The sequence below is a fragment of the Dreissena polymorpha genome, chromosome 11 (assembly GCF_020536995.1).
Source record: "Dreissena polymorpha isolate Duluth1 chromosome 11, UMN_Dpol_1.0, whole genome shotgun sequence".
Lineage (NCBI taxonomy): Eukaryota > Metazoa > Mollusca > Bivalvia > Myida > Dreissenidae > Dreissena > Dreissena polymorpha.
In genome coordinates, this window is record NC_068365.1 from 34693925 (window position 1) to 34707372 (window position 13448).

Sequence of the window (13448 nt, forward strand, 5' to 3'; positions counted from 1 at the left end):
AAAAAAACAGTGGATTGTAGAAAAAGAGAAACAATTTCATCGATAATCGTCATGAATTCGATGATCAGTACGTATTTCAACAAAATAAAAATACTTGGAAATAAATCAAGAACGTGCCAACTAATCGAAATGAAAGATCAATTTGTCCATTAATGTTACAACATGTTAATTTTTTGTTGAAAATCGTATTTGAGGAAATTCAAATGTTTTAAGTGTCGGATGCCAAATTTTTATGGACACTTCTTTTACCGATCATCTCAAAGACAATGACTCTTCGATTCCAGATAAATCGACACTTTTTACCAGATATAACACACTATATTTAGTGAATCAGAAATGCAGAATTCGCTGTGGAATACTTCTATAGTAAGCAGGAAATAAATAAAAATGTATGGACTGACGTCAAGTAAAAACGAATTACCGAAACATGTTCGTATCCCTTTGGGATATGATAATTAAAGCTCAATATAAAGGGAGTTTTCCAATCCCTTTTAAATTTTGTGGCTACGCATTAGTATCGTCTTCATGATGCGATTCTAATAAGCACCTATGACAAAGGATTTTATGAGGTGTATTAGTCGCTTTAAGACCCCTTGCTCCCCTTATCTATAGTCCTGCTATAAGTTCAATTGAACACAGTCGTGTTGATCCACATGATCCGTTGTATTTTCAATTCTCTTAATCTAAATTTACCACTTGAAAACAACTTTATTATTTAGACAATTATTTTCGGTCGCCACTTGAAATATATTACTTCAGAAATAAGCATTTGAATCTTATTTAAAATTTGCACTGATAATGTTAATTATATAAATTAATAGTATTAAGATTTTTGAAAACGAAAAACGCCAAAGGTTATATTTTACATCAAAGATCTATTAATATATTATTTATCTATTAATAGATCTTTGTTTACATGTGTATGTAATTACGTTATTCATAGATTCCCAATGTGTCGGGCCTGACAATGCAACTTGATTCGTACTTCAAAATGTTTGGTAAGAATAGCCATAATATACATAAATGCATTTCAGGTAGAACATAAAACTCGGTTATCAGAGTGCCCAATTTGTTGAAAGTCTCTGTTATTCGAAGTGCCCTATATCGGGAATCAAAGTACCCGCAACTTCATGATTACCACCTATTAAAACATGCTCTATCTTTGTTTATATTTCACTGAATGCTATCAAAATTTCTGTATTTTAAGCACAGTGATTACTCTACATGCTGGAATATCAAACAATTTCTTGCAATATTTTAAGCAGTTTTATTGTGTTGAAATGTTTACTGTTCATCCAGTTTATGCTGTTTTTCGACCGAATTTTCTTTTTTTTTTTGGGGGGGGGGGCAAATTTACCATTCTTCCGTGATGTTTATCTTTACAATAGTAAATGATACACCATTTATAAACTCGACCATGCGCCTTGTCTAAAAAACTAATCTTTATGATATTACTTTAAACAAAACTGATGAACTTACCTCTCGCGCGTGGCTTTTGTTGTTATCTGGTATCGAAGTGCCATCTGTTATCAAAGTTTCCGCATTCCCAGCGTGTATATGTTTGACTAAAATTATCTGAGAAGTGATTACATTGGGCAAGGATATGCAAATAAATATGAACACTGATCGTCGTTATACATTTTTTAAATGCCCGTTCTTGAATGTTTTTCTATTGGTTGGTATTATTTTCACTTATTAAATTCTATGCTAACGGACAATAGCATACATTTCATAAAATAAATGATTGATACATGGTTACTAGCACACTCTTCTTAATGTATTCATACCGATCAACTGAATTCTTTGCAGAACAAAAACCTTTTCGGAATTTGTCAGCAGGAAGAAATCACGAGGAAGAGATTTTGGCACATTTAACATGTAGCTTGTAGATGTATGCCTCACATTTTAGTGTCCTATGTGTTTTCGTCACAGGTGTATACATCTGATTGCATGAGTTTGCGTTAGGGATTTATTAAGGATCTACGTCGCCAGATATGTCGACGAGATTAAAACGGAACCCAAGATGTAGTTAATACGAAAAGACTTGACCCGACTGGTAAAAAATTGTTGTCCAATTGGTTAAAAATATTATCTGTTTATGCAACAGTAAAATAAAAAAATAAAATGCTAATTTATGTGCTATTGCATATTTGATTCTCAGATAGTTAAAAATCACGTGAAGATGGGGATGTAATAAATCAAAGAATAAGAAATTTTCACGATACTCAGCATTGAAAACCGATCTATTTGGGTATTTATCGTTTGGGTATGTTCTCCGTTGCGGATAGTTGATCAACGAGTTAGCTATTCCTAGTTTAAGGGTAAGGCGTGACGAGCTGACCACAATTTAGGTCTGGCCAGTATCATGGGGATACGGAATATAGAAGAAGAAGAAGAAGAAGAAGAAGAAGAAGAAGAAGAAGAAGAAGAAGAAGAAGAAGAAGAAGAAGAAGAAGAAGAAGAAGAAGAAGAAGAAGAAGAAGAAGAAGAAGAACTTTTTATTCAAATCCGATCTAACACATATCTACAATGCGTTAGGTCAAAAAGACCCATGAGCAGTATTATAATCGTATCAACATAGTCAATGTCGTCAAAACGTAACATACACACTGCATATTATTTAATACAACGATGTTCTTAACTACTATGTAAAACAATAAACTAAATTTAAATAATTGTACGCATATGGGTTAGTGACTACATTCGAACTCGATAATATCTAAGTCGGTCGAACCGACTACAAGATGCTCTGGTCTTATGCAATCTTTAAAAACACAAGCCGATTAATTAATTAATCACACACATATAAACATAGTAAACATAGTAAATGTCGTTAAAACGTAACACAAACACTGCATATTAAATCAATAGTTTTAAACACTTGGCGATAATAGTATAATGTGCAATATATTCACCTTAAGCAACCGCCTTTGATCATGGTATTCATTAAAATTCCTTTTTATTTCAAAAGCTCTATAAACAAAACAGCCAGATTTTGTATTGCTTTAACATTTTTGAATGTAATAAAATCAATAATTTTAAACATGCTTGGGTGGCGATAATAGTATAATGGAATGTATCTACGCCTAAGTTCAGACTAAATTCCACATTCGAACATTAAATGACATTCGTCTTCTAAGACGTTACACTTGGGACAAGTTCTACGAGCTCGCACAGTATTGTTCCATCTACCAGTGTCTATATTAAGTCTATGGGAGGACAACCTTAGCTTACTCATGGCAATTCTATATTTTTCGATATCAACACAAGACAGATATAACTGACACTCAAATTGAAAGATACTGTTATAAAATGATGCACTTCTAGAATCACCAATTCTGCTTCCGACGTTCTGTATAAAATTGTCCGATATCCTTAGTTTAAAAAGTAGATAGTATAAAGTAGTATAATGTAGGCTACACGTTCAAAGATAGCCCAAGTTTTCAATATCAAACAATGTTGGGAACATAACTGTCCTCAAAGTAACTACAACTAACATAATTGTTATCAGTCAACGATAAATCATAAACGCCTTTCAATTATAACTCTCTGCGTCTTGTGTTATTCCCGTTATAGTCCTTTATGTATTGTCCTAGGTGGTAATGAAACGGGCATGGACCGCACGGACTCATGTGACATGAAGAAAGTAACAAACGCTATTGTTGATTGACAAAGGGCATTTATTGTAAAACGCCTTTAAGTAGATACAAATAGAATAGATTTCGTCCGGATTGGCATATTGGGTTGTAAAAACACGTCCAAAGAAGCATTAACAAACAGGTATGTAAAAATACCTTTAAATGATTTGAAAATAGCAACATGATGTTTGGGTTAAAAACATTTAAAGTTAAAACGTGTATTATTTAACGAGAACATCGTTATTTAAGACGGCGTGATATGGAATAAAAATATGTGTGCTTAAAATAGTATTTATACACCACGATTTTCATCATTTTGTGTTCACAACGAAATACCCGACTTGACTCGCTCCGGAACCATGATTCGACTCAAAAACAGAACAACACTTTTTTACATTAATATTTAGTCAATAGTGATCTGTGACACTTAGTTAGTTGTGTTTTGTTTACATATTTCAATTTTCAGTGTAGATACATTAAACAAAATATTTAAAACAGATTAATTGACAAAAATCCCTATCTAAACTATCGCGTTTGTGTGTCACCCCAACGGTATTTTATTTCGGCTAAACTTATGCCGTTTCGCTTCACGTTAAAGCATCGAAGTGATAGGTGCAACGATGCATGCATACTTCTTTACTGAGTACCATCAAATACGTGTGGCACAATTTAAGTACAAATGTAGGAAAGGAAATTACCCCTAAATATAAAGGAGTGAAACGTTTTCATTCTTGGGCACTGCACACCCCCTTTCTTTAGATTTACCTATCTAAGATGTCAACTTGATATCTTTTTAAGTGATAATAATAAGTTCGGGACAGGATTATCCGACCTGCGAAAACGGACAACAACAGACGGATATACAAACACCCTTAACCCAGTATAATCCTTTGCAACTTTATTGTGAGGGGGTACAATCAATACAATCAAACGACAAATAATCGATACTATCTAAATATTGCATATTCAGTTAAGATGTTATGTTGTTTGTATTTTTAATAAGAAGATTTAGGCCTACAATAAAATGCTCATTTAGTAAATGTAACCTTATTTTGAACAATAAATACCCCATGCTTTACATCTTGAAAAAGTGTTTGCAAATTTTGTTCCTCACATCGAAAATCCACTGTTCTGTTCTCAATTTGTTCAAAGCTTAAACAAATAATACAGGAATATTATACTTAATTATTAATTTGATGGAAAACAATCCTGTTGCGACTATAATAATATCAGTAATTGATTTAATGTTTTAAAAATACAAGTACGGGCCTATGCTAATACATCAAATATCGCCGCCAAATAACTATGCCTATATAGATGTGTATACCGGTATATCACATGTTGTAACACTAATAGATTCTTTCTTCAGGTGCGTGAAGTTGGCTCGCCGTTCGACGTTCGACATTAGTTCAACATTCAAATTACCGAATGTCGAGCTGGCTCGGCATTCCAGCTCGACATTCAGTTCGGCACTCGCATATAGTGTTATATACTTATTTTCGAATGTCGAGCTGGCTCGGCATTCCAGCTCGACATTCAGTTCGGCATTCGCATATAGTGTTGCATGCATATTTTCGAATGTCGAGCTGGCTCGGCATTCCAGCTCGACATTCAGTTCGGCATTCGCATACAGTGTTGTATGCTTATTTTCGAATGTCGAGCTGGCTCGGCATTCCAGCTCGACATTCAGTTCGACATTCGTATATAGTGTTGTACAATTTTTGTTTGAAAGTCGAGCTGGCTCGGCATTCCAGCTCGACATTCAGTTCGACATTTGGATATAGTGTTGTACAATAATTTTTGAATGACGAGCTGGCTCGGCATTCCAGCTCGACATTCAGTTCGGCATTCGGAGAAAGTGTTGTACGATTTTTTTTGAATGTCGAGCTGGCTCGGCATTCCAGCTCGACATTCAGTTCGGCATTCTCAAATAGTGTTGTATGCTTATTTTCGAATGTCGAGCTGGCTCGGCATTCCAGCTCGACATTCAGTTCGGCATTCGGATATAGTGTTGTACATTTTTTTGAATGTCGAGCTGGCTCGGCATTCCGGCTCGACATTCAGTTCGACATTCGGATATAGTGTTGTACAATAATTTTTGAATGACGAGCTGGCTCGGCATTCCAGCTCGACATTCAGTTCGGCATTCGCATATAGTGTTGTATGCTTATTTTCGAATGTCGAGCTGGCTCGGCATTCCAGCTCGACATTCAGTTCGGCATTCGGATATAGTGTTGTATGCTTATTTTCGAATGTCGAGCTGGCTCGGCATTCCAGCTCGACATTCAGTTCGGCATTCGCATATAGTGTTATATGCTTATTTTTGAATGTCGGGCTGGCTCGGCATTCCAGCTCGACATTCAGTTCGGCATTCGCATACAGTGTTGTATGCTTTTTTTTTCGAATGTCGAGCTGGCTCGTCATTCCAGCTCGACATTCAGTTGGGCATTCGCATATAGTGTTGTATGCTTATTTTCGAATGTCGTGCTGGCTAGGCATTCCAGCTCGACATTCAGTTCGACATTCGGATATACTGTTGTACATTTTTTTGAATGTCGAGCTGGCTCGACATTCCAGCTCGACATTCAGTTCGACATTCGGATATAGTGCTGTACATTTTTTTTGAATGTCGAGCTTGCTCGGCATTCCAGCTCGACATTCAGTTCGGCATTCGCATATAGTGTTGTATGCTTATTTTCGAATGTCGAGCTGGCTCGGCATTCTAGCTCGACATTCAGTTCAACATTCGGATATAGTGTTGTACAATAATTTTTGAATGACGAGCTGGCTCGGCATTCCAGCTCGACATTCAGTTCGGCATTCGGAGATAGTGTTGTATGCTTATTTTCGAATGTCGAGCTGGCTCGGCATTCCAGCTCGACATTCAGTTCGACATTCGGAGATAGTGTTGAACAATACTTTTTGAATGACGAGCTGGTTCGGCATTCCAGCTCGACATTCAGTTCGACATTCGCATATAGTGTTGTACAATAATTTTTGAATGACGAGCTGGCTCGGCATTCCAGCTCGACATTCAGTTCGACATTCGGAAATAGTGTTGTACAATAATTTTTGAATGACGAGCTGGCTCGGCATTCCAGCTCGACATTCAGTTCGACATTCGGATATAGTGTTGTACAATAATTTTTGAATTACGAGCTGGCTCGGCATTCCAGGTCGACATTCAGTTCGACATTCGGATATAGTGTTGTACAATAATATTTGAATGACGAGCTGGCTCGGCATTAGAGCTAGACAGTCAGTTCATTCGGATAAAGTGTTGTACAAGAATTTATAAATGTCGAGCTGACCGGTCGACCAACCGAAGACCGATGGACGGGGGAGGAATAACCGATGGACGACCGACAGAAAGATAAGGGACGACCGATGGACGACCAATTGGCGACCGATGGACGGGAGAGGGATAACCTATGGACGACCGACAGAAAGATAAGGGACGACCGATGGATGCTAAACGGACGGACTAGGGCAGACAATGGACGACCGATGGACGGCCAACAGTTGGACGAGGGACGACCGATGGACGGCCGATAGACGACCGATGGACGACCGACAGTTGAACGAGCGACGACCGTTGGACGACCGATGGACGGCCGATGGGCTGCTGATGGACGACCGACAGAACGAAAAGGGAAAACCGATGAACGACCGATGGACGACTGATGGACGGAAGAGGGATAACCGATGGACGACCGACAGAAAGATAAGAGACGACCGATGGACGACCAACGGACGGACAAGGGCATGACAATGGACGACCGATGGACGGCAAACAGTAGTACGAGGGACGACCGAAAGACGGCCGTTGGATGATCAATGGACGGCCAACAGTTGGACGAGGGACGACCGATGGAAGACCGATGGAAGACCGATGGACGGCCGATGGAGGACCGATGGACGACCGATGGACGACCGATGGACGACCGATGGACGACCGATGGACGACTGATGGACGACCAATGGACGACCGATGGACGACCGATGGACGACCGATGGACGACCGATGGACGACCGATGGACGACCGATGGACGACCGATGGACGACCGATGGTCGACCAATGGACGACGGATGAAGATCGATCGGCGACCGATGGACGACCTATGGAGGACCGATGGACGATTGATGGACGGGAGAGGAATAACAGATGGACAACCGAGAGAAAGATAAGGGACGAAAGATTGACGACCGACCGACGGACAAGGGCAGACAATGGACGACCGATGGACGGCCAACAGTTGGACCAGGGACGACCATCGGTCGAGCATCGGTCGTCCATCGGTCGTCCGTCGGTCATCAATCGGTCGTCCATCGGTCGTCCACCGGTCGTCCATCGGTTTCCCATCGATGTCCATCGGCCGTCCATCGGTCGTCCATCGTCCAACCGATGGCCGTCCATCGGTCGTCTATTACCTGCCCTTGTCCGTCCGTTGGTCGTCCATCGGTCGTCCCTTATCTTTCTGTCGGTCGTCCACTGGGTATCCCTCTCCCGTCCATCGGTCGTCAATAGCTTTTCCATCGGTCGTCCCTTATCTTTTTGTCGGTCGTCCATCCGTTATAACTCTCCCGTCCGTCGGTCGTCCATCGGTCTTCGGTTGGTCGTCCATCGGTCAGCTCGCCATTTAAAAATTATTGTACAACACTATATCCGAATGTCGAACTGAATGTCGAGCTGGAATGCCGAGCCAGCTCGACATTAAAAAAAATGTACAACATTATATCCGAATGTCGAACTGAATGTCGAGCTGGAATGCCGAGCCAGCTCGACATTCGAAAATAAGCATTCAACACTGTATGCGAATGCCGAACTGAATGTCGAGCTGGAATGCCGAGCTGGAATGCCGAGCCAGCTCGGCATTCGAAAATAAGCATACAACACAATATGCGAATGCCGAACTGAATGTCGAGCTGGAATGCCGAGCCAGCTCGACATTCGGTAATTTGAATGTTGAACTAATGTCGAACGTCGAACGGCGAGCCAACTTCACGCACCTTCTTTCGGCGAGTGTTTATTTGCGTTTTAAAGCAGAGAGCCATTGTTTTTAAACGATCTCCGACACTATTTATGACCGAAACGAAGACAACAATTTTAAATGTCTCTGACTACAGTGTAAGATTTGCACAGACATTTCACATGGGATTAAATTGATATAAGCAGGCAAAAATCCACCATAAAGGGGAGCAATTAATATTTTTTTCGTAAATACTTACATATTATTTACACAGGTAGACACATATACATACCGGGAAGTTAACTTGAAACTTTATCTTAGTCTTATCTGAGTTTTAAAGGGATCTTTTCACGCTTTGGTAAATTGACAAAATTGAAAAAAGTTGTTTCAGATTCGCAAATTATCGTTTTAGTTATGATATTTGTGAGGAAACAGTAATACTGAACATTTACCATGGTCTAATATAGCCATTATATGCATCTTTTGACGATTTTAAAACCTAAAAATTATAAAGCGTTGCAACGCGAAACGATTGAATAATTTGGAGAGTTCTGTTTTTGTCGTTAAATTTTGTGAAACTACGAAGATTGCTTCTATAAGGTATAAAATACGACAAGTATATGTACTCGGCGAAATAGCTCAGTAGGCTTGTGCGTTTTTACTTCAGGACTGTGGCAGGACTCCAGGGGTCACTGGTTCGAAACCTGCTCCTGGCAATGTTCTTTTCCTTTTTTTAATTTTATTCTTGATTTTTTACTGGATCTTTTACGATCCAATGTTTACATTTATCAATATAAAGCATTTAATGAATAAGTTAAAAAATGCCAAAATCTGTGAAAAGGCCCCTTTAAATATAACGCACAATAAGAGCTGAAATATGCGCTTTTGAATGCGCATTTGGTAACTTTCGTGCGATTTAACATTTTTTATCAGTAATAGACCTGTTTTTAACCCAAAGTATAACACAAAGCGTTATAAGGAACAACACAGCGAATTGCATAATATAGTTGTGAGAAAAGGAATAAATGGTATATGTATCGGATACGAGAAGTGTAAATGACAAAGGTACTGTACATATCCGTATGATTATTAATGCCTCTGATGAACGTCAATATTTAACTTAAAACATACCGACATTTGTTACGCTGGTAATGCGGATACTTGGATAACGGATGGCACTTCGATAACAGAAAAACTGAAGCCACGCGCGAAATACAAGTTCCTCATACAATGTTCTTAATATTAGTTTTTGAGACACGGTACATGGTGTAGTTGACAAATGGCATGTCCATTTGTATTATGAAGGAAGAATTTCAAGGAAGACTGATAAGTGTTTTTGTGTGTGCAAATTATGAGAAAATTTCTTTGGAAAATAGCATGAACTGGATGATCAGTACCTATTTCAACAAAATAAACATACTTAAAATATTGCAATTCAGTGTTTGCTATTCCAGAATGTAGAGTAATTACTGTGCTTCAATACTGAAATTTTGATAGTACTCAGTGTAATATGAACATCTTTATACGAGGTATGCATGATTTTGTAGACACTTCCATACCCGGTAAAGGGCACTTCGGATAACGGCGACTCTCAACAAATTGGGCACTCTGATATGCGAGTTTTATCTTCTACTTGAAATGCGTTTATTTATAGTGTTACTATTCTTACCAAGATGTTTGCTATTTTAACATGTAGATTAATTCATGTGCTTAAAATACTGAAATTGTGTTAATGTTCGATGAAAAATGAACGCAGACAGAGCCTGTTTTAAAAAGTGGCATGCATGATATTGTAGACACTTTGATAACGGACACGTCGGAAAATGGAGACTTTTAACAAATATTGCACTCTGATATGTTGTTGACCGGCGAGAGTACCGGCGTAGAACAAAAGAAGTAGACGTCGACAGCCGGACAGGAGTGTATATAAGCTTTAGCGTTACAATCGATTTAAGAAAAATAAATGGAAACTTCACGCTATAATGGTCAGATTTTAATCCCCGAGATGTCGTGTCTTAATTGAATATGCCATGAGAAAACAAAACCATGCTCATATTTCAAAGAGATAAGAAAAATTAAGCAACGTTTCGGTGATTCGTTTTTAATTTAAGTCTGTCCAAAAATTGTTCATTATTACATGCTTTCTATAACAATATTCAACAGCGAATTTTGCATTTGTGGTTCACTCAAAATTGTGTATTATATCTGTTAAAAAGTGTCGGGTATCGGGAACAGAAGTGCCATTGTAATTGAGATGATCGGCTAAAGAAGTTTCCATGAAAATGCGGCATCCAACTCTGTAAAATTTGAAAATTCCTTAAATATGTAACAGAACTACACATTTCAGATGCTGGCTGTAACATTAATAGACATATTGATCTTGTAATTCGCATATCGAACACGTTCTTGATTTACTTCTAAGTATTTTTATTTAGTTGAAATATATACGTATTATCCTCTTCATGCCGATTTTCGATGGAATTTTATCGTCTTTTTTCATAAAATCAACCGTTTTTCCGAGAATTTCTTTTTTCGCAATACGAACTGCTATACCACTAATCGGCCAAACAATGTTCCGTGTCCAAAAACTAACTGAACAGAAAATAAATGTGAAAAAGCTGGAGAACTCACTTCTCGCGCGTGGCTTTTGTTGTTATCTGTTATCGAAGTTCCATCCATTATCAAAGTATCCGCATTATCGGCGTGTTTGCATACGTAAGTAAAAAATAAGCATTATGCTGATTAAAATATGGGCATGATAAGTAAGGTGAAGATATGGTTGAACACGTTAAAGCAGCTGAATATTGTACAAATTATGAACACAGAGAGAGAGAACGTATGAGTATATAATATACATTCGATTTTACACCGTTGTCGATATTAGCTGCTTTACCAACGACGTGTGAATTACCGACATTACTCTGATTTCTGTTGTGCAGGTCACATCATGGCGCTGTTTGCAGGCTGTCAGATAGTGTTCGACCTCGACGTATGTTTTAAGACCAAGGTCAAGTTGCAGCTTATCGGCAGAATTACATCACTAGGCGGTGTGGTTTCGTACCTACCTTCAAAGAAGGTATTAAAAACATTTCATTTGTATTTGTATTCAATGTGCATTTAAATTATAAATATAAATATACTGAATTAGAAGATACTACATGTATGTAAGTATATCGGCAAAGCAAAAACGTTTAATTTTCATTGAATTTAGTGTCTGCTTATCTCATTTTGTCACATATGGAGTTACAAATCAGTAGGTAAATATTTAAAGAAGTTTGCAACACAATGTCATCGATTTAACAAAATACAAGACATCCAATGCATTTACAATGCAATAGCATGCATTTACGCACATAGATGAATACATTCCTACGTTTCTGTTAGATATTCGCTCCGGCTTCAACCACTGCCGTAACGCGATTTAAACAATCAGCGTTATATGTATTCTAATACTCACTTAAAATGTGTAGCGATTACGTTCATATGACTTATATAAGAGCCAAAAAACATTTATAATTAAATGACCGAGTGATGACCATACGACTTAACTCAACCGGCGCAGTTCGAGTTTTATTTCTGTTGGAATATATTTTCTTCTTTCGCAGTGCTCGCACATTGTCTGTAGCGACGCCAAGCATGCCGATCGCTCGTACAAGAGCCAGAGAGGTTTGCAGCTTGGAATACCAGTGGTGGCTACTGATTGGGTGTACGCCAGCCTAGGGTCCAACAGTCTGCTTGACGTAAAACAGTATCTCCTTGTTCGACAGCCTATGTCAACCATGGGGGACGGGGAAAATGCGGGTAGTCTGTCTGTTTAACCATACATATAGATTTAAAGGAAGGTCCATTAATGATCATAGTAGATTTACGTTTCTAATCGATTGTTTTAATGAAAATTCTACTCATGAAACTTACCTTGCAATGCGGCCTTCATATGTCGTGTCGTGTCACTCGTTTCTTCCAAAATACTCACCGGTGATGATAAAGAAGCAATTTTTGAAACTGCTTGACATGTACTGCAACAAACCGTGTATTTAAAGTTGAGTTTTTCACATGAGCCATTAGACGATCGTGTATTATGAAATCTTTAAGCAAATTATATATTCATGCAATGGGTGACTGATGTTAAATAGTATGCGTTTTTAATTAGTCGATTTTATATTGAAGGACTAGAATCATTCGACGTTTGTCTACCAGCTGCGGTGGAAGAATATGGTATACATTTGATGGACATTTAATATGTTGTATCTTTCAATGCTGTAATAAAAATATAGTCTCAAATATGTTATAAATTATTACATTAATACCCGTTAACAATACAAATAACAACATGATAATCATGATCTCTGGGTTTAAATGTTATTATAGTAATGCTCGACTTTCAGGTATATGCTTAATACGTAAATGGTAATAAATCGAATCATTATTATATGTAACTGATTTTTTATTTGAAATACGATCGCATAAGGTTAATTTGTATTTACAAGTGTATGTTTTGTGATAAATTATGTGATAAAATTGAGGTTTTAAAACCCCGACCGGAGTAAACCCCTCCTAAAATGCGTTTTTGGAGTTTCACTGTGTCACGTCTTAAGTAAGAAGCTGTAGAGGCATAAAGAGCATATTGTTAAATATTCAGAGCATCATCATTAAGACATGACAAAGAACAAGAAACCGTCGGAGACGGGTGATGCTCCCCAAAGTTTTTTTGTCACAATATTGCACTAAATATTCAGATAAAAGGAAACGTTTTGAGGGGCATACCTTTGGACAAAATAATACGATGGATGGTTTAGCAACTTAAAAATTTCAAAGGGCCATAACTCTCTAAATAAATCA

The 13448-nt window shown here is 38.0% G+C and overlaps 1 protein-coding gene across 1 annotated transcript; it reads left to right on the forward strand.

Moving 5' to 3' along the window:
* The first annotated feature begins 9464 nt into the window (after nucleotides 1-9464).
* On the forward strand, nucleotides 9465-12915 carry LOC127851418 (uncharacterized). The gene is made up of 4 exons (XM_052385200.1): nucleotides 9465-9674; nucleotides 11549-11685; nucleotides 12215-12410; nucleotides 12777-12915. The coding sequence occupies exons 1-4, from the start codon at nucleotides 9635-9637 to the stop codon at nucleotides 12845-12847; spliced, it is 444 nt and encodes a 147-aa protein (XP_052241160.1). The 5' UTR covers nucleotides 9465-9634; the 3' UTR covers nucleotides 12848-12915.
* The last annotated feature ends 533 nt before the right edge of the window (nucleotides 12916-13448 follow it).